The sequence below is a fragment of the Sus scrofa genome, chromosome 12 (genome assembly GCF_054392235.1).
Source record: "Sus scrofa isolate SSC_HxYL_T2T_F1_AM1 chromosome 12, Sscrofa_HxYL_maternal_Yorkshire_Landrace_v2.0, whole genome shotgun sequence".
In the NCBI taxonomy this organism is placed as follows: domain Eukaryota; kingdom Metazoa; phylum Chordata; class Mammalia; order Artiodactyla; family Suidae; genus Sus; species Sus scrofa.
The window spans coordinates 44,525,631-44,549,468 of record NC_139394.1 but is presented as its reverse complement, the minus strand read 5'-3'; the positions used below and the strand labels follow the sequence as shown (position 1 = coordinate 44,549,468).

The window sequence follows — 23,838 nt, the reverse complement described above, 5'->3', positions numbered from 1 at the left end:
TTGAACATCCATTTTTTAGCCCATAAAATGGGTATAATATTTACCCCCAAAGGACTGTTTGGGGGGATTAAGTGAAACTACCTGAGGAGCACCGGCAGAGTACCTGTTTCCCTTTCTTTCTTCCCAGCAAGGCAAAATGAATCTTCTCCCCTTTTCTCTCTTGACAGCCAAGCCCAACAACTCTGGGGAAGCCCGCTCAAGCCCTACCCCTAAGGCAAGTCTGTCCTCAAGCAAATGTGACCCCAAGCACAAGGATTGTCTGCTACGCGAGTTTCGGAAGTTATGTGCCATGGTGGCTGAAAATCCTAGCTACAACACGAAGACCCAGATCATCCAGGACTTCCTTCAGAAAGGCTCAGGAGGAGGTGGGCGCCTCGAGCATCCTGGATGGGCTTTTCCTCTAAACAGCTCAGAGTCATGGTCCACTTTGTGGGCACGCGAACTGTATGGTTGCTCAGGGCCCCATGCTTGGTCTAATGCTCTGCTGTTGCTGTCTTGAAATTCTTATTACTTTTCTTTTTTTTTTTTTTTTTTTTTATTTGGTCTTTTTGCCATTTCTTGGGCCTCTCCCACGGCACATGGAGGTTCCCAGGCTAGGGGTCGAATCGGAGCTGTAGCCTCCGGCCGATGCCAGAGCCACAGCAACGCCAGATCCGAGCCATGTCTATGACCTACACCACAGCTCACAGCAACGCCAGATCGTTAACCCACTGAGCAAGGCCAGGGATCGAACCCGCAACCTCATGGTTCCTAGTCGGATTCGTTAACCACTGAGCCAGGATAGGAACTCCCTTGAAATTCTTAGTACTTTTCAACAAAGAGCCCATGTTCTCATTTTGTCCTGGGCCCTGCAAAGTGTGTAGCCACTTTTCAAAGCACGATGACATCTTTCTTCCTTTCTGCCCCCCAGGAGGCCAGATGAACCTATCTCCTTTGACCAAGAAGAAAATTTGCTATGCTGCATGTTTGATTAGGTTTTTGTGAACCACTTGCGCAGCTTGGAATAGAATCTTCCAACTGTGTTTCTTTCATTCATCTAACAAATGATCACTGAGCATCTGTAATGTGCTCACCACTGGGGACACTGAAGTGAAAGTCATGGCTTTGCCCTGCAGGAGCTCATCCAAGACTAAAAGAAGCAGACACATAAACCCAGCGCTGTGGCCTCTGCGGCGTACTGAACGCTCAGTACCCTGTGGTCCAGTGATGGCAAGGGCGGCAATGTAGACATCTCTTGGTTCCTTGAGCTTGTGTATTTATTTGTTTAGGCCCCGTTTCTCAGGAAGGATTTCTTTCTTCTGTCTCCTCCAGATGGTTTCCACGGTGATGTGTACCTAACAGTGAAGCTGCTGCTGCCGGGTGTTATTAAGAGTGTTTACAACTTGAATGATAAGCAGATTGTGAAGCTTTTCAGCCGCATTTTTAACTGCAACTCAGATGATATGGCGAGAGATCTAGAGCAGGTCAGAGGAAGGGGAGGGTCGGTGGATTCCGATGGGCCTCTGCTGAGCCAATCACCTGTACCACCTTTTTTTCTGGTTGGGGCATGTACTGTTTTAGGAGACTGCAGCCCACTTGAGCAAGATTTCGTTATGAGAAGAGCTGAATGGGAAGCTACAGCTGTTGGTTTCAGAGGGTCTCAGGACTGAACTTAAACCTGAGCCTAGAGGCCATACCTCAAGAGGCAGGATCTGAGACGTCTCACCATCTCTCCCAAGGCTCTTGTTCTAGGCCCTATTTTTTCTGACTTTTCTTCCCCCTGTAACTTGGCTTGCCATTCAGTTTTGGTTTGTTCATGACTCCAGCCTTGGCACCATGGAAAGTTTCTAACAAAGCACCCCTTTTATCTGATGACTGTCTCTCTCTTAGTTCAAATTCTAACCACTCAAATTGGCTTGGCTCTGGGTTATTCTTGTGTCACTTCTCAGCTAAGGCAGGCGGCCAGATTCTGCAGTGGATGGAGGTGCCCTTTGCAGGAACTGTGGGTGGGATGGATTCTCTTAAGAAGTGAGGTCCATATGTGTGGGTTGGGGACAGGAGCTCTGGTTGAAATCTCTGATTCAGCTTTAGTCCTGGGGGCTTGGGGGTTACACTTGGTCTCTTTGGGGTTGCTGCAGTGGCATTTTGATTTTTGGAGACAGGGTGACGTGTCAGAGACAGTCAGAGTCTTCTTTGAGCAGAGCAAGTCTTTTCCCCCAGCTGCCAAGAGCCTCCTTACCATCCAGGAGGTGGACGAGTTCCTTCTGCGGCTCTCCAAGCTCACCAAGGAGGACGAGCAGCAACAGGCCCTGCAGGACATCGCCTCCAGGTGGGCATGCTGCCCGGGGAGGGCTGGGCCTGGGGAGGTGGACTCACTTGGGAAGGAAGGTTTGGGAGTCCAGAGCTCTTCAAAGGCCCAGTGGAATGTGCCTCATCCCTCTAGGTGTACAGCCAATGACCTTAAGTGCATCATCAGGCTGATCAAACATGATCTGAAGATGAACTCAGGTGCAAAACACGTGTAAGTACCAGCTCCTCTGACAGCTGAAGCTACCCACTTCCTTTGTTGTCAGCTGGTGTCAGGACTTTGAAGTCCTGATTTGGATTTAAATCCTGATTGTACCTTCTTCCTTCCTGTGGGACCCGTCACTTGACCTAGCTCAGCCTCCATGGTCTCATATGTAGCATGGAGGTAACAGTACCCTTCTCAGGGTTGTTGAAGTCCACCACATGGAGCATGTTCAATAGGTACAGTACAAGTCGCTTGCCCACTCCAAACGCCTCTTTGCTAGGGCAGCATCCATGCAGCACAGTATCTCAAGAGCTGAGTTTTCCAAGAGCTTTCTCTACTATGAAAGTCCTTAAACAGTAGACCATAACCCCTTCCCCGTAGACTAGTATCCTGCCTCTCCCATCTCTAGGGACAGTCTGCCATGCCATCCAAAGCAATAAGGTCAAAGGCAGTGGTTTTTGTCTCCTTGCTCCTGTCCACCTCGGCAGGTTAGATGCCCTAGACCCCAATGCCTATGAAGCCTTCAAAGCCTCGCGCAACCTGCAGGATGTGGTGGAGCGGGTCCTCCGCAACGAGCAGGAGGTGGAGAAGGAGCCAGGCCAGAGACGAGCCCTGAGTGTCCAGGCCTCACTGATGACCCCGGTGCAGCCCATGCTGGTAAGGACGCTGCTCTGGCCTGTTCGCTACTCCTCTGCCAGGCCACTCTCCTTCCCTGTGAGATCTGACGGGGTATGATGTTCTTTTTGTTTGAATTGAAGCGTAGTCAATTTACAATGTAGTGTTAATTTCTGCTGTACCGCAGAGTGACTCAGCGATACATGTGTATATTCTTTTTCCTATTCTTTTCCATTATGGTTTATCACAGGATGCTGAATATAGTTCTTTTTTTTTTTTTTTTTTTCATTTACTCAATGAATTTATTACATCTGTAGTTGTACAATGATCATTACAATCCACTTTTATAGGATTTCCATCCCACAACCCCAGCGCATCCCTCCACCCCCCAAACTGTATCCTTTGGAAACCATAAGTTTTTCAAAGTATGTGAGTCAGTATCTGTTCTGCAAAGAAATTCATTCTGTCCTCGTTTCAGATTCCACATGTCAGTGAAAGCATTTGATGTTGGTGTGTCTCATTGTATGGCTGACTTCACTTAGCATGATAATTTCTCGGTCCATCCATGTTGCTAAAAATGCCGCTGTTTTGTTCCTTTTGATGGCTGAGTAATATTCCATTGTGTATATGTACCACATTTTCTTGATCCACTCCTCTGTCGATGGACATTTAGGTTGTTTCCACATCTTGCTATTAAAAATAGTGCTGCAGTGAACATCAGAGTTATTGTGTCTTTGCAAGTCATGATTTTCTCTGGATAGATGCCCAGGCATGGGATTGCTGGATCAAATGGTAGTTCTATTTTTAGTTTTCTGAGGAATCTCCATACTGTTTTCCACAGTGGTTGCACCAATTTACAATCCCACCGACAGTGTAATAGGGTTCCTTTTTCTCCACCCCCTCTCTAGCACTTACTGTTTGTAGACATTTTGATGATGGCCATTCTGGCTGGTGTAAGGTGGTACTTCATAGTGGTTTTGATTTGCATTTCTCTAATAATGAGTGATGTTGACCATCTTTTCATGTGTTTTTTGGCCATCCGTATGTCTTCTTTGGAGAATTGTCAGTTTAGATCTTCTGCCCATTTTTTGATGGGTTTTTTTTGATATTGAGCAGTAGGAGGTGTTTATAAATTTTGGAGATTAATCCCTTGTCAGTGGATTCATTTGCAAAGATTTTCTCCCATTCTGTGGGTTTTCTTTTCGTTTTGTTTAGGGTTTCCTTTACTGTGCAGAAACTTTTAAGTTTAATTAGGTCCCATTTGTTTATTTTTGTTTTTACTGTCATTGCTCTTAAGAGGTGGATCTGAGAAGATGTTGCTGTCTTATGTCAGAGAGTGTTTGGCCTATGTTTTCCTCTTAAGAGTTTTATAGTAGCTGGTCTTATATCTAGCTCTTTAATCCATTCTGAGTTTATTTTTGTGTATGGTGTTAGGGAGTGTTCTAATTTCATTCTTTTACATGTGGCTGTCCAGTTTTCCCAGCACCACTTCTTGAACAAGCTGTCTGTTCTCCATTGTGTATTCTTGCCTCCTTTGTCTTAGATTAGTTGACTGTAGGTACATGGGTTTAATTCTGGGCTTTCTATCCTGTTCCACTGATCTGTATTTCTGTCTTTGTGCCAGTACCATACAGTTTTGATGACTGTTGCTTTGTAGTATAGTCTGAAGTCTGGGGGCCTGATGCCTCCAGCTCCATTTTTCTTTTTCAGGATGTCTTTGCCTATTCTGGGTATTTTGTGCTTCCAAACAAACTTTAAAATATTTTGTTCAAGTTCTGTGAAAAATGTCCTTGGTAATCTGATAGGGATTGCATTGAATCTGTAGATTGCCTTAGGTAGTATAGTCATTTTGATAATATTGACTCTTCCAATCCAAGAGCATGGTGTGTCTTTCCATTTGTTTGTGTCATCTTTGATTTCTTTCATCAGTGTCTTAGAGTTTTCAGAGTATAGGCCTTTTGACTCTTGAGGTAAGTTTACTCCCAGGTATTTTATTCTTTTGAATGTGATGGTAAAGGGATTGCTTCTCTAACTTCTCTTTCTGATCTTTCATTGTTAGTGTGTAGAAATGCTGTCAATTTCTGTGTATTAATTTTTGTATCCTGCGACTTTGCCAAATTTGTGGATGAGCTCTAACAGTTTTCTGGTAGAGTCTTTAGGATTCTCTAGGTATAGTATCATGTCATCTGCAAATAGTGATAGTTTTACTTCTTCCTTTCCAATTTGGATTCCTTTTATCTCTTTTACTTCTCTGATTGCTGTGGCTAGGACATATCCAAAACTATGTTGAAGAGTAGTGGTGAGAGCAGACATCCTTGTCTTGTTCCTGATCTCAGCGGAAATTCTTTCAGCTTTTCACCATTGAGAATGATGTTAGCTGTGGGTTTGTCCTATATGGCCTTTATTATGTTGAGGTAGGTTCCCTCTATGCCCACTTTCTGAAGGGTTTTTATCAGAAATGGGTGTTGGATTTTGTCAAAGGCTTTTTCTGCATCTATTGAGAGGATCATATGGTTTTTATTTTTCAGTTTGTTAATGTGTATCACACTGATTGATTTGTGGATATTGAAGAACCCTTGCATCACTGGGATAAATCCCACTTGATCATGATGTACAATCCTTTGAATGTATTGTTGGATGTGGTTTGCTAGTATTTTGTTGATTTTTGCATCAATGTTCATCAGTGAAATTGGCCTCTAGTTTTCTTTTTTTGTGATATCCTTGTCTGGTTTTGGTATCGGGATGATGGTGGCCTCATAGAATGAGTTTGGGAGTATCCCTTCCTATGCAATTTTTTGAAATAGTTTCAGAAGGAGAGGTGTTAGCTCTTCTCTAAATGTTTGATAGAATTCACCTGTGAAGCCATCTGGTCCTGGACTTTTGTTTGTTGGAAGTTTTTAAATTAGTTTTAATTTCAGTTCTTGTGATTGGTCTGTTCATCTTTTCTATTTCGTCTTGGTTTAGTCTTGGAAGATTGTACTTTTCCAGGAATTTGTCCATTTCTTCTAGGTTTTCCGTTTTATTGGTGTATAGTTGCATATAGTAGTCTCTTATCCTTTGTATTTCTGTGATGTCTATTGTTACTTCTCCTTTTTCATTTCTAATTTTATTGATTTGAGTCCTCTCTCTTTTTTTCTTGTTAAGTCTGGCTAAGGGTTTATCGATTTTGTTGATCTTTTCAAAGAACCAGCTTTTCATTTCATTGATTCTTCTCTGTGGTTTTCTTCATTTCTATTTCATTGATTCCTGCTCTGATCTTTATGATTTCTTTCCTTCTACTAACTTTAGGTCTTGTCTGTTCTCTCTCTAGCTGCTTTAGAGGTAAAGTTAGCTTGTTTATTTGAGCTTTTTCTTGTTTCCTGATGTGGGCTTGTATTGCTATAAACTTTCCTCTTAGAACAGCTTTTGCTGCATCCCATAGGTTTTGGAGAGTCATATCTTTGTTGTCATTTGCTTCTAGGTTTTTTGGGTTTTTTTTCTTTTTTTTTTTTTTTTTCTAGGGCCATACCCGTGGCATATGGAGGTTCCCAGGCTAGGGGTCTAATCGGAGCTATAGCTGCCAGCCTACGCCAGAGCCACAGCAACGCCAGATCTGAGCCATGTCTGTGACTTACAACACAGCTCTAGGCAATGCAGGATCCTTAACCCACTGAGCAAGGCCAGGGATCGAACCCGCAACCTCATGGTTCCTAGTCAGATTCGTTAACCACTGAGCCATGACGGGAACTCCTGCTTCTAGGTATTTTTTAATTTCCTCAGTGGTTGTTTAGTAGCATGTTGTTCAGTCTCCATGTGTTTGTGCCTTTTGCAGTTTTTTTATTGTTGTTGATTTCCAGTCATATAGCGTTGTGGTTGGAAAAGATGCTTAATATGATTTCAGTTTTCTTAAAGTTACTGAGGTTGGATTTGTAGCCCAGGATGTGATCAGTCTTAAGAGGATGTTCCATGTGCACTTGAGAAGAATGTGTATTCTGTTGCTTTTGGATGGAATGTCCTATAAACATCTATTAAGTCCACCTGAATGCTTCATTCAGGGCCCATGTGTCCTTATTGATTTTCTGTCTGGATGATCTGTCCATTGCTGTAAGTGGGGTGTTAAAGTCCCCCACTATGATTGTGTTATTGTCAATTTGTCCTTTTAAGGTTGTTAACAGTTGCCTTATATATTGTGGTGAACCTGTGTTGGGTGCGTAGATATTTAAAATTTTTATATCTTCTTGGATTGATCCTTTGATCATTATGTAGTGACCTTCTTTGTCCCTTAGACTCTTCTTCATTTTAAAGTCTATTTTGTCTGATAAGAGTATTGCTACTCCAGCTTTTTTTGATTCCCGTTTGCATGGAATATTTTCTTCCATCCTCTCTCCTGCAGTTTGTATGTGTCCCTAGAAGTGAAGTCCGTCTCTTGAAAACAGCATATATATTGGTCTTGTTTTTGTATCCATTCAGCCAGTCTCTTTTGGTTGGGGCGTTTAGTCCATTAACCTTTAAGGTAATTATTGATATGTATGTTCTTATTGACATTTTATTAATTGCTTTGGATTTGTTTTTGTTGCTCTTTTTTCTTCCCTTCTTCTCTTGTTCTCTCCTCTTCTGGTTTGATGACTGTCTTCAGTGTTGTATTTGAGATGATTTTTCTTATTTGTTTGTGTATCAATTGTCGATTTTTGGTTAGCAGTTATTATGAAGTTTTGATGTAAGAGCTTATATATAAATGAGATTGTTTTAAGTTGTTGTTCTCTTAATTGCAAGTTCATATCCAGTGTCCTGCACTTGTACCCACCTCTTATCATGATTTCTGATTTTGGTGGTATAATTGTGCATGGATGATTTCGTATCTTTACTGTATGTATACCTTTACTGGTGAGCCTTGTCATTTGAGGTATTTTTGTTTCCTGTCATGGCCTTTTCATTTCTGCCTAGAGAAGTTCCTTCAGTATTTGTTGTAAAGCTGGTTTAGTGTTGCTGAATTCTCTTAGCTTTTGCTTCTCTGTGAAGCTTTTAATTTCTCCTTCAAATCTGAATGAGAGCTTTACTGGGTAAAGTAATCTTGGTTGGAGGTTTTTTCCTTTCATCACGTTAAGTGTATCATGCCACTCCCTTCTGGCCTGCAGAGTTTCTGCTGAAAAATCTGCCGATAACCTTATTGGGGTTCCTTTGTATGTTATTTGTTTCTTTTCCCTAGCTGCTTTCAATATTTTCTCTTTGTCTTTAATTTTGGTCAGTTTGATTAATGTATTCCTCCTTGGGTTTATTTTATATGGTACTCATTGTGCTTCCTAGATTTGAGTGAGTGGTTCCTTTCCCATGTTAGGGAAGTTTTCGGCTATTATCTCTTGTTTGTTTTGGTGTTTTGTTTTTTTTTTTTTTTTTTTTTTTTTTGTCTTTTTGCCTTTTCTAGGGCCGCTCTCGTGGCATATGGAGGTTCCCAGGCTAGGGGTCAAATGGGAGTTATAGCTGCCGGCCTACACCAGAGCCACAGCAATGTGGGATCCGAGCTGCATCTGTGACCTACACCACAGCTCACGGCAATACCTGATCCTTAACCCACCGAGCAAGGCCAGGGATCGAACCTGCAACCTCATGGTTCCTAGTCGGATTCATCAACCACATGAGCCATGACGGGAACTCCTCGGCTATTATCTCTTGGAATGTTTTTTCTGTCCCCTTCTCTCTCTCTCCTCCTTCTGGCACCCCTATAATACGGATGTTTGTGCATTTAACATTGTCCCAGAGTTCTCTGAGACTCTTTTCATTCGTTTTCAATCATTTTTCTCTTTTCTGTTCCACATCAGTAATTTCTACTGATCTGTCCTCCACCTCGCTTATTGGTTCTTCTGCTTCCTATATTCTGCTGTTAGCTGCTTCTAGTGAATTTTTTATTTCAGTTATTGTATTTTGCATGTCTTCTTGTTTAAGTTTTATATCTTGTATCTCTTTGCTCATTGTTTCCTATAAGTTATCCATCCTTGCCTCCAGTTTATTTCTAATGTCTTGCATCATCTTCAGCATCAACAATCTAGTCTTTTTCCTGGAAGCTGAGAATCTTCTCTGGTGGGTGGGGCTTAGCTGATTTTCTGAGGTTTTTTCTTTCTCCTTCATCTGAGTTATAGTTCTCTGTCTTTTCATTTTTATAGGTTTTTGGTGTGGTGACCTTTTTACAGGTAATAGAGTTGTAGTCTCTCTTACTTCTGGTGTCTGCCCCCCTTGTGGCTGAAGTTGGTACAGGGCTTTCTCTAGGCTTCCTGATGGGAGGGACTCATGCCTGCCCACTGGTGGGTGGAGCTGATTCTTATCCCTCTGGTGGGTGGGGCTTTGTCTCTGGATGGGATTAGAGGCAGCTGTGTGCCTGAGGGGTCTTTAGGCAGCCTGTTCACTGAGGGGTGGGGCTGTGATCCCACCTGGATTGTTGTTTGTCCTGGGGCTTCTCAGCCCTAATGGGTAGGGCCAGATTTTCCCAAAATGGCCACCTCCAGAGAAAGGCATGCTGCTGAATATTCCCCAGGGCTTTGCTTCCAATGTCCTTCCCTCACAACAAGCAACATTCACCCCTGTTTTCCCAGGAGGTCCTCCAAGAACTGTAGTCAGGTTTGACTCAGATTCCTATGGAGACTTTGCTTTGCCCTGGGACCCAGTGCTCGTGAAATTCTGTATGCGCCTTTTAAGAATGGAGTCTCTGTTTCCCCCAGTCTCATGGAGCTCCTGCGCACAAGCCCCACTGGCCTTCAATACCAGATGCTCCAGGGGCTCTTTCTCCCAGAGCCAGATCCCCACATGTGGGATTTTGATGTGGGGCTCAGAACTCTCTCTCCTGTAGGTGAGTCTCTGTGAACCAGTTACTTTCCAGTCTGTGGGGCTTCCCACCCAGGAGGTATGAGGTTGCTTATATCACATAATCACACCTTCTACCTCTTTGTCTTCTGGAGTGGGATATCTTTTTTAAGGTTTCCTGTCCATTTGATTGAAGATTGCTCAGCCTTTAGTTGTGATTTTTTTTGATTTTAGGAGAGAAGTTGAGCTCCAGTCCTTCTACTCTGCGATCTTAATCCCATCTCCTGAGTGTAGTTCTCTGTGCTGTACAATGGGACCCTGTTCTTTAGCCGTCCTCTGTGTACTAGTTTGCATCTGCTAATCCTAAACTCCCACTCCATCGCTCCCCTACTCCTTTCCCTCTTGGTAATCACAAGTCTGTTCTCTCTGTCTGTGAGTCTTTCTGTTTCATAGATAAGGGCATTTGTGTCTTTTTTTTTTTTTTTTTTTTTTTTGTCTTTTTGCCATTTCTTGGGCCTCTCCCGTGGCACATGGAGGTTCCCAGGCTAGGGGTTGAATCGGAGCTATAGCCGCTGGCCTACACCAGAGCCGCAGCAACGCGGGATCCAAGCCGCGTCTGCAACCTACACCACAGCTCACGGCAACGCTGGATTGTTAACCCACTGAGCAAGGGCAGGGATGGAACCCACAACCTCATGGTTCCTAGTCGGATTCGTTAACCACTGCGCCATGACAGGAACTCCCATTTATGTCATATTTTAGATTCCACATATTAGTGATATCATGTGGTATTTGTCGTTCCCTTTCTGACTTACTTCACTTAGTGTGATAAACTCTGGGTCCATCCATGTTGCTGCAAATGGCATTATTTTATTCTTTTTTATGGCTGAATAGTATTCCGTTTTATGTATGTATCACATCTTTATCTGTTAATCTGTCAGAGGACATTTAGGTGGGTTTTATGTCATGGCTATTGTGAATAGTGCTGCTGTGAACAAGGGGTGCATCGTGTATCTTCAGAATTAGAGTTTTTTCTGGATATATGCCCAGAAGTGGGATTGCTGGACCATGTGGCAGTTCTGTTTTTAGTTTTTTGAGGGACCTCCCTACTGTTTTCAATAGTGGCTGCCCCACCTTACATTCCCAGCACCTGTATAGGAGGGTTCTGATAGTGTATGATGTTGATGGCCTGTGCAGTTTGGCCAGAGGAGTTGGAGAGGGAAGAAGAGAGATACAGAGGATGTTTCTCGATGGGGGAGCCAGGGCAAAGGAGGGGTTGGCATGACCTGGTGGATGAGCCCAAGGTCAAGGCCCGGCTCTGCCTCCAACAAGCTGTAAAACTTGAGCAAGTTACTTAGCCTCTCTTGGTCTTTAGCTTCCCTATGTGAGTGATTCTGGAGCATCTGCCTAGAGCGGTTCATCTGTCATCTTGCCTGAAGTCAGGTGGATGTGTCAAGTAACGTGATCTGCCTCCAAGTAGCTCTGAGGGTTGGTTGCAGAGCCAGGCTCTCTATGTCTGGGTGTCTCGGGTCTCCTTTTTTTCTGGAAGGCGAGGAAGCTTAAGGAATGAAGACCAGCTCTTTGGCCTCTGCTCATTTCATGAGAAGTGGGATTTCCTCTCAGGCCTGGCTTCTCGTGTGCTACAGAACCTTCCATGCCCCCGGCCATGCCTACCATGAGCGCCTTTGCACTGTTGCAGTGGTGTGTGGTGCTTTTGATGAAACTGTCTTGTGTGGGTAACTGAAGCCTTGGTCTGGAGTTCTGTCTTTGGGACAGAGACGTATTCTTCTAGGAATGTAGGTAGGACAGCCAGCTCCAAAATAGTGAGATCTCCACCCAGGGATAGGGCTGGTACCTCCATTAGTGGCCTTTCTGACTTATATAAGAATTCTTCCTGGAGTCTCTTCTACAGTCTGTCATTTGAAGAGTGTCCTGAGTTGTACAGTTTGCTGGTTAACCACACGGGCTTTGGAGCTGGGCCTAGGTTCACATCTGATTCCTGCCCTTTTCTAGCTGTGTAGCCTCACAAGAGCACTCAACCTCAGCATACTTCAGTTTTCTCATTAATAAAGCTAAAACGATATTTATCACCTAAGATACGCCATTGAGGATGAAATGAAATGATGTTTATGATCTGACATGTGGAAGTACCCCTAAGATTCTAATCGTTGTTGTTTGAGTCAAGATGGCACAGGTATGGGAATAAGCACTCCTGTGTCGTGTCCTGTCCTAGAGATCCCTGCCAGCCTCACTGACCCCTGTGTTCTGTGTACCTCCTGTGCTGAGCTATCTGATGTGTTTAGTAATAAGCCAGAGACCCTGCAAGACCCTAAATTATCAAGGGAAAAAAAAACAAGTCGTGTTTCAATAGAATTGTATTTGTTCCACAAATGAGTCGCATTCCTATTGCTCAGAACACAAGCTCCTGGGTCAAGTCCAGCGATGCTTTTATGGTCAGGATACAACACTGCCCAGCCTTTGTCACTCCCATCACCTCTTCGGCAGGCTGCCCTGAGGGTGTGCTCTGGCTCTTGGTCCCTGGGAGCCGGGCTTGTGCTGTCCTTGCTGGGCAGCCCCTCGGAGGGGCACCTGTAAGTCTCAGGGCTTTTCCTGCCCCACCCCAAGGCCGAGGCCTGCAAGTCCATCGAGTACGCGATGAAGAAGTGTCCGAATGGCATGTTCTCTGAGATCAAGTACGACGGAGAGCGAGTCCAGGTGCATAAGAAGGGGGACCACTTCAGCTACTTCAGCCGCAGTCTCAAGCCCGTCCTGCCGCACAAGGTATAGGTCCCTTCCTTTCTTCTCTGCCTCCTTCTCTTCCTGCCTCTAAGCATCTCAGAGCCATTGTTCCATAGCCATTCCAGCTCTGGTGCAAAATAGGGCCTGCTTTGTCTTTGTTGAATGAACGAATGAATTTGTTCATTTTTGGAGTCCTCCAGTAGTGAGAGGCTGCTTAGCAGGGACAGCCAAGAGTGAGACTCTGAGGCTGTCAGCACGGAGCCCAGGGGCAATGGTGCCTTCAGCGATGCCAGGGCAGAAGCTCAGCTGGCCAGCAACACGCAGCATTGTCTATGGCGTTTCCGTGTCCTCTGTGCTCCCCCTAGCTAAGCCGTGGCTCAGATGCAAAGAGCTGTTGTGCTGTCATTCATTAATTCATTCGGCAACTGTTGATCAAGTGCTTAGTCTGTGCTGGGTACTATTCCAGTAATGCACATACAGCCGGAAAAACAAGACAGAAGTTCTGCCCCCCGGAAGCTTACATTCAGAGGTAAACACAGTCCCTTGGGGACCTTGGGAGCTCAGACTCCTGCCCTTAATCAAGGGGCACTGAGACCTCCCCCCTCAGCCCTTCTCAGCTCCCACGGTCTCTGGGAGCCTCTGGGGGTGTGCCCAGGGAGAAGCCGTGGGGACATGAGCTCCAGTAGCTTGGAGACAGATGGATCCCAGCTCAGACTCACTTTCCCAGGGCCCCAGGGGAGGGCATGCTGTGGGGCTCTGGTCCGTAGCTCAGCCACTCTGTGGGGATGGCTTGGTCACACTGCAGGGCACAGCTCCTGGCAGCTTGTCCAGGGGCACCTCCTGCTCCTCAGGAAGGAGCCTGAGCACAGCTTTCCAGCCTGGGAGCCGCTTCCCTGCCCTCCCTTACCAAAGCTTCATTCATCCTCGTCCCCTCCGGGCTTTGGTTCATGGGGGGCTGGGCCGGGGGTGAAAGCAGAGTGGTGCGGATGTTCCAGCCTTTCCTGTCCCTACTCCGAGCGCCAGAGGCAGCGGTGGCCTCAGTGCCCTGCCCAGGGGAGGGCTGGACCACAGTCATGTTCCCTGGGCCGCCTTGGTGGCATCACTCGGCAGGGGCCGCCGTGAGTTACAGTGACCTTTTCCTGTCTAGGACCGTTAAGGGCTCTGCCATTAACAGGAAAAAATCCAATTCCAGACGTCCTTTTCTTCCTCATTCTGAAGACGGCTGTGGGTTCAGAGCCCCACCCGGAGAACACCCCCTCCCTTTCCTCGCTGCTGCTGATGGGGTTCATGTCTTCCTTCCATCTTTTTTCCAGCCAGTCTGTTCTCCTGCACAAATCCCTGCCTGCCCTCCCTCCCTCCCGCCATTCCTTGTTTGTCTGTCCCACCTTCTCCCCCTCATTTGCACTTTCTCCTCAGTTTCTTCCTTTTTCCTGCACATTCTCTTCTGCAGCCCATAGAAAGTGACCTCAGCCCAGGTTGACCTCTTCCTGGGTCTTGGCAGAGATCCTGAAACATAGCTGACCCCTTGTCTAGGTGGTTGCCGAGGCCTAGGTCTCTTGCATGTTAGCTGGGTTTGAACAAGTTGGTGTTGTGTGTCCCTTCTGGGGCTTGGCTTTTGCCTTCTGTGACCCGTCTCCCTCACCTGAGTGACCCTTCTGCCTCCAGGTGGCCCACTTTAAGGACTTCATCCCCCAGGCTTTCCCTGGGGGCCACAGCATGATCTTAGACTCTGAGGTGCTTCTGATCGACAACAAGACAGGCAAACCACTGCCCTTTGGGACTCTGGGAGTGCACAAGGTACCAGCTCAGGACCAAATGTGCAAGAGTGGCGTGTGCACGTGTGCGTGTGTGTCCTCTGTGCTGTCTGGCTGAATGGAGAGGAATGTATCGCTTACTTAGGGTCGAGCTTATCTTCGTCTCTGAGCTGTTTCTGAATTTAGCCCTGAGGTTAGATGTGTTGTGATTTTGTGTTTTGCGTAAAAAGAGCTAGTACAGAGTTCTCTTATGGCTCAGTGGGTTAAGGATCTGGCATTGTCACTGCAGCAGCTCAGGTTGCTGCTGTGGCACAGGTTTGATCCCTGGCCCAGGAACTTTGATGTTCCGCAAGTGTGGCCAAAAAAGGCTATTAGTGACAGCTGACTTAAAGTCAGGTTGGTCCCCATTTGGGACCACTTGCCAAGTGGGTTTCAGAGCACAAATGGGACTTTTGTGTCAGGTGCTTCAGAGGGCCTCTGGAAGAGGACTGGAGCCCCTCATTTTTCATGCTCTGTTAGCTCTGTTTCGACTCCCGTACCTATTACCCCTTTCTCCCTCACAGAAAGCTGCCTTCCAGGATGCCAACGTCTGCCTGTTTGTTTTTGATTGTATCTACTTCAACGATGTCAGCTTGATGGATAGGTGAGTAATAGTTTTTTGATTCCTGGGTGGGGAGGTGGGGGCTTCAGATTGGAAAGGAGGGAGAAGGGGCTGGAGCATGTGCCTCATTGTGCCCAGGAGCTACAGCAGGAGGGAGCCAAGAAGGGTGCGCAATTGCTCCCCAGTTAGCTCCCCATTCAGCATTCGGAAGAGTCAAGGTGTTGACTAGATCTTGGCTCTGAAGGTTTAAGGCACAGAGGAAACCCAACCACCCACTGAAGTCTCTGAGCTACAGCAAAACAGACTGTGGATGAGATACAGCCTGTGAGCACAGTAGGGTTTCAGTCTCTCTGTGCAGTAGCACCTTTGGGTATATAAGGCAGATGCTTTTCAGCCCAGAGGTTTTATTTTTGGAAGAGACCAACAGCAGGAAGCTTGTGGTTGTCAGGGTCTGTGGTTGGGACCATCTTAGGGAGAACGAGCACCCTGACTTGGCTACATCCAGTTCTTGGGCCCCTTCCTCACGTAGACGTGTGTGCCTGCCCCCACGCCCATGCCAGCCCACATCCTTGAGTGTGGACGGGGAAGGAGACGAAGGAGAAAGAACTCTGGGGGTAGGAGGTGGGGTTTAGACTTGCAGTGCTGAGGCCTGTCAGCCTGCTGACCCCCCAGCCCTAGCCCGCCTTGGGCCTGGGGTGAGGCAGCCTGCAGAAAATGAGAGTCATTTTTCAAGTGGGATCAGAATTTATAGACTGTTTGGGCTGATGAGGTAGAAATAGGAGTGACAGCAATGCAGCGGCTCGGTGCTGTGGACCATTGCTGTCCGTCTTTGGGCCCAGCAGAGCCCTGTCCCCCTGGACAGGCAGAACCGCTAGACACGAGGGCCTTGAGCCGTGGCACAGCCTCTCCTGAAGCCGCGGTTTACTCTTGTGCCCCTTCCCCGCTGAGACCTGCTCCAGGGGATGGGAGGACCCTAGCCTGACCTCGGCTCTCCTGTCCCTTCAGGCCTCTGTGTGAGCGGCGCAAGTTTCTTCACGATAACATGGTTGAAATTCCCAACCGGATCATGTTCTCGGAAATGAAGCAAGTCTCGGTGAGGGACGATCCCACCCTGGGCAGTGTCCTGGGGTTTGGAAGCAGGGCAGAGAACTCCTTGGGTCAGATGCGATGCGGAGAGTGAGTCTTAACGATTTTCCCGTGAGGGAGGCTGATGTGCCTGTAGACGGACCTCAGAGCTGCTATAGATTTGGTTCTAGATCACCACAATAAAGCAAATCACAGTAAGATAAGTCACGTGACTTTTTTGGTTTCCCGGTACATAGAAAAGTTTTTTACTCTAAGTGAGCAATAGCATTACGTCTAAAAAAATTGTGTATAAACCTTAATTAAAAATACTACTTGGGGAGTTCCTGTTGTGGCTCAGTGGTTAACGAATCCAACTAGGAACCGCAAGGTTGCGGGTTCGATCCCTGGCCTTGCTCAGTGGGTTAAGGATCTGGCGTTGCCGTGAGCTGTGGTGTAGGTTGTAGATGTGGCTCGGATCCCACGTTACTGTGGCTGAGGTGTAGGCGCAGCTACAGCTCCAATTAGACCCTAGCCTGGAAAACTCCATGTGCCTTGGGTGTAGCCCTAAAAAGACCAAAAAATAAATACTGCTAAAGGAGTTCCCACTGGGGCACATCGGGTTAAGGATCTGGCATTGTCTTTAATGGGGCTCAGGTGGCTGCAAAGGTGCAAGTTTGACCCCTGGGCCAGCACAGAGGGTTACAGATCTAGCAGTTGTGTAGGTCACAGCTGAGGCTTGGATTTGATCCCTGGCCTGGGGACTTCCATATACCATGAGTGTGGCCATAAAAAAATACATATATATTTATTTATTTGTTTGTTCGTTTGTTTATATTTTTTTGTCTTTTTGCCATTTCTTGGGCTGCTCCTGTGGCATATGGAGGTTCCCAGGCTAGGGGTCTAATCAGAGCTGTAGGCGCCAGCCTACAACACAGCCACAGCAACACGGGATCCGAGCCACATCTGCAACCTACACTACAGCTCACAGCAATGCCGGATCCTTAACCCACTGAGCAAGGGCAGGGATCGAACCCGCAACCTCACGGTTCCTAGTTGGTTTTGTTAACCACTGAGCCACGACGGGAACTCCAAAAAAAATTTTTTTAAATACTAACCATCTTCTGACAACATAGGGTTGCCACAGCCTTTTATTTGTTAAAAAGGGAAAAAAAAAAAAAACCACACAAGGTCTGCAAAGTACAATAAAGCCAAGCCCAGTGAGAGCAGGTTGGCTTGTGTTCATTGCTAGTCTGCCCCTGGGAGCACAGGGTATGAAACGTCCTTCCCAGGCGGGCTCCCGGTGTCCCGAAGCTGAAGCAGCTCTCTGGTTGGTCGCTGCTTTGCAAGACCTTTTGTTCCTGGTATTCAAGTCAGGCTGTTTTCAGTGGGCACTTTGCTAGTGTGTGAGAAAGAACCTCCGCCTCGCTCCCACAGTCTTTCTCTGTTCTCACATCAACCTCAGCGTCTCTCCTGTTGCCCTCAGAAAGCTTCCGACTTGGTGGACATGATCAACCGGGTGATCCGAGAGGGGCTGGAAGGGCTGGTGCTCAAGGACGTGAAGGTAAGAGGGTCGCAGGCTCCGCCCTGACCGGGAGGTGGCGCAGTAACTGGCGGTGCCGGGGGCGGGCGCTGAGGGCTCTGGCTCTAGAGGATGAGCTCGTGTCTGTTTCCTATAGTGCCTGGAGCAGAGCGGCTGGGCACTGGGACAGGCTAGTATGTCACATGGAGTTTCCATTCTAGTTTGTGGTCTCTTTTGCTTCCCCTCAGGGCACCTATGAGCCTGGAAAGCGTCATTGGCTGAAAGTGAAGAAAGACTATTTGAACGAGGGGGCCATGGCTGACACAGCTGACCTCGTGGTCCTTGGGGCCTTCTATGGGCAAGGGAGCAAAGGTCAGGGTGGCCTCTGGCCTCTGGGGTGGTACTTCTTAGAAAGGTATCACTCAGGGCACAGCTGGCCTTTTTCCTGGCTTGATCTGCTAGCGTGGCCAGGGTTCTGGGGTCAGGGGCCGCAAGCTCACCCATGTTCCCTCAGGTGGGGACACTGAGAGCTGCAGACCCGGGCAGGGACAGATCAGGCAAGACTCCCCTGCGCCAGCCTGGCACAAAGAAGCTCACTACCAGCTGTTTTTTCAGGGCCCAGCAGCTTTCTCCTCAGGGGGAAGAAATCTCAATTTCCGGACTGGAGGGGAGGCTGGGGTCTGAGGCGCTGGTGCTTGGAGGCATCCTGCCTCCTCTTCCACCAGAGCCCAGCGTGACGTGTGATGACCCTGGATTCACTGGCGAGCAAATCGAGGGAAATAAAGGTTACACTCGCCCAGCTAGTGAGAAGTGGATCCAGAAGCCGAGCGCTGGCACCCCGAAGCCAAGCCCGGGCCCTCTCCTGCCCAGCAGGCTGCCCGCCCTGAGCATCGGGGCGGCAGAGGTGGCTCCCCACCCACAGCTCAGCCCTCCTCTCCCAGGTGGCATGATGTCCATCTTCCTCATGGGCTGCTATGACCCGAGCAGCCAGAAGTGGTGCACAGTCACCAAGTGCGCAGGCGGCCACGACGACGCGACGCTCGCCCGCCTGCAGACGGAGCTGGACATGGTGAAGATCAGCAAGGTGAGGAGGGCCGCGTTCTTGGACGGCTGTGCTCGGAGGGCACCGTTCAGCCGCCTCCCCCGAGAGGAGAGCTGCGGCTCGGCCTGGGAGCAGCCCTGGCCTTCAGGTTCTGAGCTCCCAGCTTGGGGCAGGTGGCCTGCATGCTCTCCAGACCACAGCCTCTGGGGCAGGGAGGACGCCCTGGGGCGAGGCGCAGCCTTGAGTGCCAGGTCACCTCTGCTCACGAGCCCGGGACCAGAAAGGGATTAAGTCGTGTCTGGGCAATGGCCCGGTCCAGCGTCTTTCTCCTCCAGGATCCCAGCAAGATCCCCGGCTGGCTGAAAATCAATAAGATCTACTACCCTGACTTCATCGTCCCAGACCCAAAGGTATCAGCTTGGACCCGCGCTCCTCTAGCCCCTGAATGAGCTTGTTCTTTGGTGCCATGGAGACAGTCCACCCAGGGGTGGGGACCTGGCCTGTTTGGCCAAGTGACAGGCCCAGGGACCACCAGTCAGCACTGAGTCATCCTCAGTAGACGGAGGAGGGGACTGCCCATCCTCTGCTCTACAAGTGACCTGGCCCACTTCCTTCCTGCTCCCACAGAGAAACCGCGGCCCAGGGAAGAACCAGGGCCGCCCTAAGGTCACACAGCATTAGCAGCAGCAGTGGTACTTGAACCTGCCTCCCTGTTGTTAGCCATGGCTTGTGGGGTTTCCCTGGTTCCATTGCTTCTAGCTGGTTGGGAGATGTTTTCTCCTTAACCGGTGAGTGACCCGACTTCTCCTGACAGAAAGCTGCCGTGTGGGAGATCACAGGGGCCGAATTCTCCAGATCCGAGGCTCACACAGCCGACGGGATCTCCATCCGATTCCCTCGCTGCACCCGGATCCGTGATGATAAGGACTGGAAGTCCGCCACTAATCTCCCCCAACTCAAGGTGCCAGCTCCTGGGCTGCGTGTGTGACCTCTGCCCCTGTCCCAACCTGGGAACCCTGGGCGCCTGCCTCCCGTGCCCTCCATGCTCTCCTCCACCCACGGCACTGAGACGGGCGAGGAGGGCGGGCGGACCCGTTGCAGGACCAGGGGCAGCAGCACTGGGGCTCCGCCCACATCTCCCAGTAGAGAGCCCTGCTGGGGTCCCAGGGAGGGAGTGCTCCTGTCACAACCTCCCGCAGACCCCGGGCCCCAGGCTACTATGGTCTGTGGTGCTGATAAGAACCCGGGAACAGAGAACAGTGATTTGTGCCCGTTTCCCAGAGACAGGGCCAGAGCTAGAAAAGTATCAAGGAAGCAGCCGCTCTTCCCTGCTCTTTCTCCCCTCGTTGTTCCTCAGCCACGTGTGCCCAAGACGTACCCCACAGGCTGCCTGAGGCCGGTGGCTGGGAAGGGGTGATGCACCGACCTTCTCCCCCCAGGAACTGTACCAGCTGTCCAAGGAGCGCGCGGCCTTCGCCCTAGTGGCCGGAGATGAGGGGAGCTCCACCACTGGGGGCAGCAGTGGAGAGAACGAGGGCCCCTCGGGGCCAGCAGTGTCCCACAAGGTCCCGAGGGCCTCGCCCAACGGCAAGAAGGCAGGAGGGAAGCTGAGTAGCTCCAACAGCAAAGGCGGTAAGGAGAAGGGAGGTGCTGGGGTGATGAGCAGGCGGGAGGGCGGGACCCAGCGACACACTCCAGCCGTGAGGCCATGTGACTCTGTCCACCGCAGCTGACGTGGGCTGCATTCCTGCTGTGTGTCCAGCCCTGGGCCAGAGGCTGTTCTGGGCACACTCCTGCTCTGCAGAGCTGAATGACAGGCCCCTGGGAGAGCCTGTGATTCTGGGAGGCGCCACCTCTGAACTAAAGGCTCTGCTTACAGCCCTTCCTCCCCTCTCAGAGCAGAAGAAGGGCCTGGCTCTGACTTCAGCTCCCCGACCCTCTTCTGCGTCCTTATCCCAAGTTCTCTCCTGCAGGCGGCAAGCTGGCTGCAAAGCCTTCCCCTGTGAAAGTGGGGGAGAAGCGGAAGGCTCCAGACGAGACCCCCTGCCAGGCAAAGGTGAGGGTGAGACTAGCGCTGCACGGGGGGCCTTGGGCTCCCAACCGTCTGCACTTGAACTCTGAGAGATGAGCAAAGCTGCTCCTCAGGACTACCTGCCCTCCTGCAGCTGCTCCTGGCCGTGGGCTGGGCCGGCAGGGCCTCGGCTCCACCCGTGCCCTCTTGTTGCCTTGCAGAGGCGGCCGGCCAGCGAGCAGAGAGGAAGGAGAGCTGTGCCAGCAGGCAGGAGATAGAACAGCCAGCCCAGGTCACAGTTGACATTAAAGGGGAGGCAGCCCAGTCCGGGTGTGGGAGTGTGAGTTTGTGAACAGGGCCAGCCAGCGAAGAGCGGGAGAGGGCACTGGCTTGGTGACCGTCCTTCCCCTCTCGTGCCCCCTCGCCAGTCTTTGGTTTGACAGCAGCTCTTGAGCCCCTACTGAGGCCAGTGACTCTGCTCAGCCCCGGGGGAGCTGATGGCCCAAAGGGCAGATGGAGAAGTAGGCCCTGGGTCACTCCATGGTGATTGCGCCACCTCAGCCCCCACCCCGCCCAAGCAGCAGCGTGGAGGTCTGGCAACTCAGGCGCTGGACCCAGCCCCTGAGAACCCGGAGAAACTTTCCATCTTCTCCGCCCTGGAATCCGTGCAGTCCTGAGCAGGGCTCCTGGCCCCTCGTCCAGCTCATGCACACAGTAGACTCCCTGAGCAACCGAGCAGCATTGCTGCCCTCCCCCAGCCCAGGAGGACAAACACTTCTCCCCCTGTGGGGGCCGTCTCCTCGCCCTGCTTTCTCTAGGCAAGGACGGAAGGGTGTGTCGGTCCTGTGTCATCTGGAGGTTGGGGGTTTTGATGTTTTGCCACACCGTTCTCCAGTAAACCCCTTCCGCTCGTGTCCTGACCACGTCCTGCCCGTGGCTCCCTCTTGGCTCCTGTTGTAACCCCTTTCCTGGCTGATCTCGGCTCCCCAGGGGGAGAGCCATCTGCCCCGGCACGGCCCGCCTGACCGCTGTGCATTTGCAGGTGCTGCTGGACATCTTCACCGGGGTGCGGCTCTACCTGCCGCCCTCCACGCCAGACTTCAGCCGGCTCAGACGCTACTTTGTGGCATTCGATGGGGACCTGGTGCAGGAATTTGACGTGGCCTCGGCCACACATGTGCTGGGTAGCAGGGACCAGAACCCTGCAGCCCAGCAGGTGTCCCCGGAGTGGATTTGGGCATGTATCCGGAAACGGAGGCTGCTGGCTCCCTGCTAGGACTGCTGCCTCCCCTGCCCCCGCGCCGCTCCCCCTGGCCTGGGCTCCGGCTGGGCAGGCAGGCACCGGACCCAGCAGGGTGGGCATGGGCTTTCTTCTCTAGGCTGCGCCAAGTCTTCCCAAACCCACCAACCTCGCACAGTCTCTTCCCGACTGGAGCTGGTTGCTGCGGTACCACCAGTGAAGCTAGCCTCTCCTGCTGCTCTACGCAGATCTTCCTGATCTGGGTGCTGGTTTTGTCTTCTTTTTTTCCTTCTTTAAAAATAAGCTTTTTTAAAAAAACAAAAAACAAATGCACAGTCTTGGAGTATCTCTGTCCTCCCCCTTCACCCCCAATTCCCCTAGTGATGAAGGAGTGACGGGAAGGCAGGCTCTTGAAGCTCTGTCCCCAGAGCCAGGCCTGGTGGCAGTCTTCTCTCCCTAGCCTGTCCCTTCTACTTCCAGGCTCATTTTAAAGTTGTATTTAAAAGACCTGTCCTCAGAAATGCTTCTATTTGGCAAAACTTGTATTCAGCCTGGCCCTTTTTGCCAGGAATGAAATCTCATTTGAAAGAAAACAAAGCGAATTTTATGTCTTAATTCTCTGTGTTCTCCTATTACAGGGTGTGGGTCCCAGTTTGAAGGGAGGGAACCAGGATCAGGTAGGAACATGGGGCCTTTCTGAAGCAAAGGGAGGTCGTTGGGGCTACTCCTCTGGAGGACACGGGCCTCCAAATCAGAAACACGACTGCTCTTTAAAACCCACCTGAGGACAAGTCCACATCGCTGCTTGCAGAGAATGGGCCCTGTGCCACTCGAGGCTGATTTACTTGAATAAAGGAAAACAGTTTCGCATAGATGAGTACAGTTCACTAGAAACATTCTGTAAATCTCCGCGGGCTGCTGTGAACCAGCCACATTGGGCTGCTGAGCGCGTGAACCGTGCCAACGCAACTGCAGAACTCAGCTGTTCATTTTTGTTCCACTTGAAGTGGTCACACGTGGCTCGTGACCACCACGTTGGAAGGTGCAGGTGTAGACAGAAACTCACCCGCTGTGACCTTAGAGGAACGGGGTTGGAAGTGCACCCACATCATAAAGTGGCCGTACAAAATCCAGGACCCCAAGGCGTGTCACGTAAAGCACTCAGCACACGCCTGACACACGGTGATCAGAGCTGGGAAGATGGGCATCGGTGGGCCCAGCTAGACCCTTGTCTAGAAAGGAAACCTGTGGGAGCACTTCGGCAGCCTCGTGCCCGCGAGGCGCATCACGTCACCATCTGGCCTTGAACTGCCTTCCAACTAGCTCTGCCAACTTCAGAGTCCCTTCTTTCTCGTCAACAAGTTGGCCGGCTTTGTCGTCCAGCCCCTGTGAGTGAGGTAACTGTGACGCCACCTCTGGAACATACCTGGTCGGAGTCTGGGCGGCGCCTCCCCGGCCCTCTCCCCGTGTGCTCAGCGGGCTCGTGCGCTGCGGAAGGACCACTTGGACCCCAGTGACCTGGGTTTCCACCTGCTGGTTCGAATGCGTTGGGGGCGGGGGGCAGGAGGGGGAGGCGCTGCCTGGACTCCAGGCCAGGACATTTGGCGTTTCTGAATAGGCACCATTCAGTCTGGCTTCAGTGTTGAGAATAAGACACTCTTTTTATTCCAGCTTCTGTGGAGACAAAAGCTGCTCCTCTGAGCACTGACCTACATAAACATTCAGCCCCCTCTGCAGCCTCCTCAGGCCAAGCAACTGGACAGAGCAGCAGAACCGGGCTCTCCCCTAGATGCGATGCCTACCTGCCCTTGCTGGTCTCTCACTCGGTGCTCCTGCCAGCTGTGGGGGGCGCCTCCGTCATGAGCCCGGCCGCTCCCCGCCTCGCAGTGTGGGCATCAGGGCACTGTGCGAACTGTTGATTTCCTTCCAGTCTCTCTGACAGCGTGTGCTGCTGACACTACCTTATAGATGGTTGGTACCCAGGTATTTC

At 50.0% G+C, this 23,838-nt stretch overlaps 1 protein-coding gene across 44 annotated transcripts in view; it reads left to right on the top strand.

Annotated features, from left to right (window-relative positions):
* Positions 1 to 22,445, top strand: part of LIG3 (DNA ligase 3) — a 51,723-nt gene extending 29,278 nt beyond the window's left edge. For 9 of the 44 annotated variants that reach the window (XM_021066161.2, XM_021066158.2, XM_084982829.1 and 6 more), the window contains 17 exons: positions 168 to 365; positions 1,312 to 1,463; positions 2,142 to 2,308; positions 2,423 to 2,500; positions 2,980 to 3,148; positions 12,503 to 12,658; positions 14,282 to 14,413; positions 14,934 to 15,013; positions 15,977 to 16,064; positions 17,520 to 17,597; positions 17,804 to 17,927; positions 18,497 to 18,639; positions 18,933 to 19,007; positions 19,412 to 19,558; positions 20,037 to 20,229; positions 20,571 to 20,653; positions 21,651 to 22,445. In XM_021066161.2, the coding sequence (XP_020921820.1) occupies positions 168 to 365; positions 1,312 to 1,463; positions 2,142 to 2,308; positions 2,423 to 2,500; positions 2,980 to 3,148; positions 12,503 to 12,658; positions 14,282 to 14,413; positions 14,934 to 15,013; positions 15,977 to 16,064; positions 17,520 to 17,597; positions 17,804 to 17,927; positions 18,497 to 18,639; positions 18,933 to 19,007; positions 19,412 to 19,558; positions 20,037 to 20,229; positions 20,571 to 20,653; positions 21,651 to 21,884 (2,297 nt within the window). In that variant the 3' untranslated portion in view covers positions 21,885 to 22,445. 44 annotated transcript variants of the gene reach the window in all.
* The last annotated feature ends 1,393 nt before the right edge of the window (positions 22,446 to 23,838 follow it).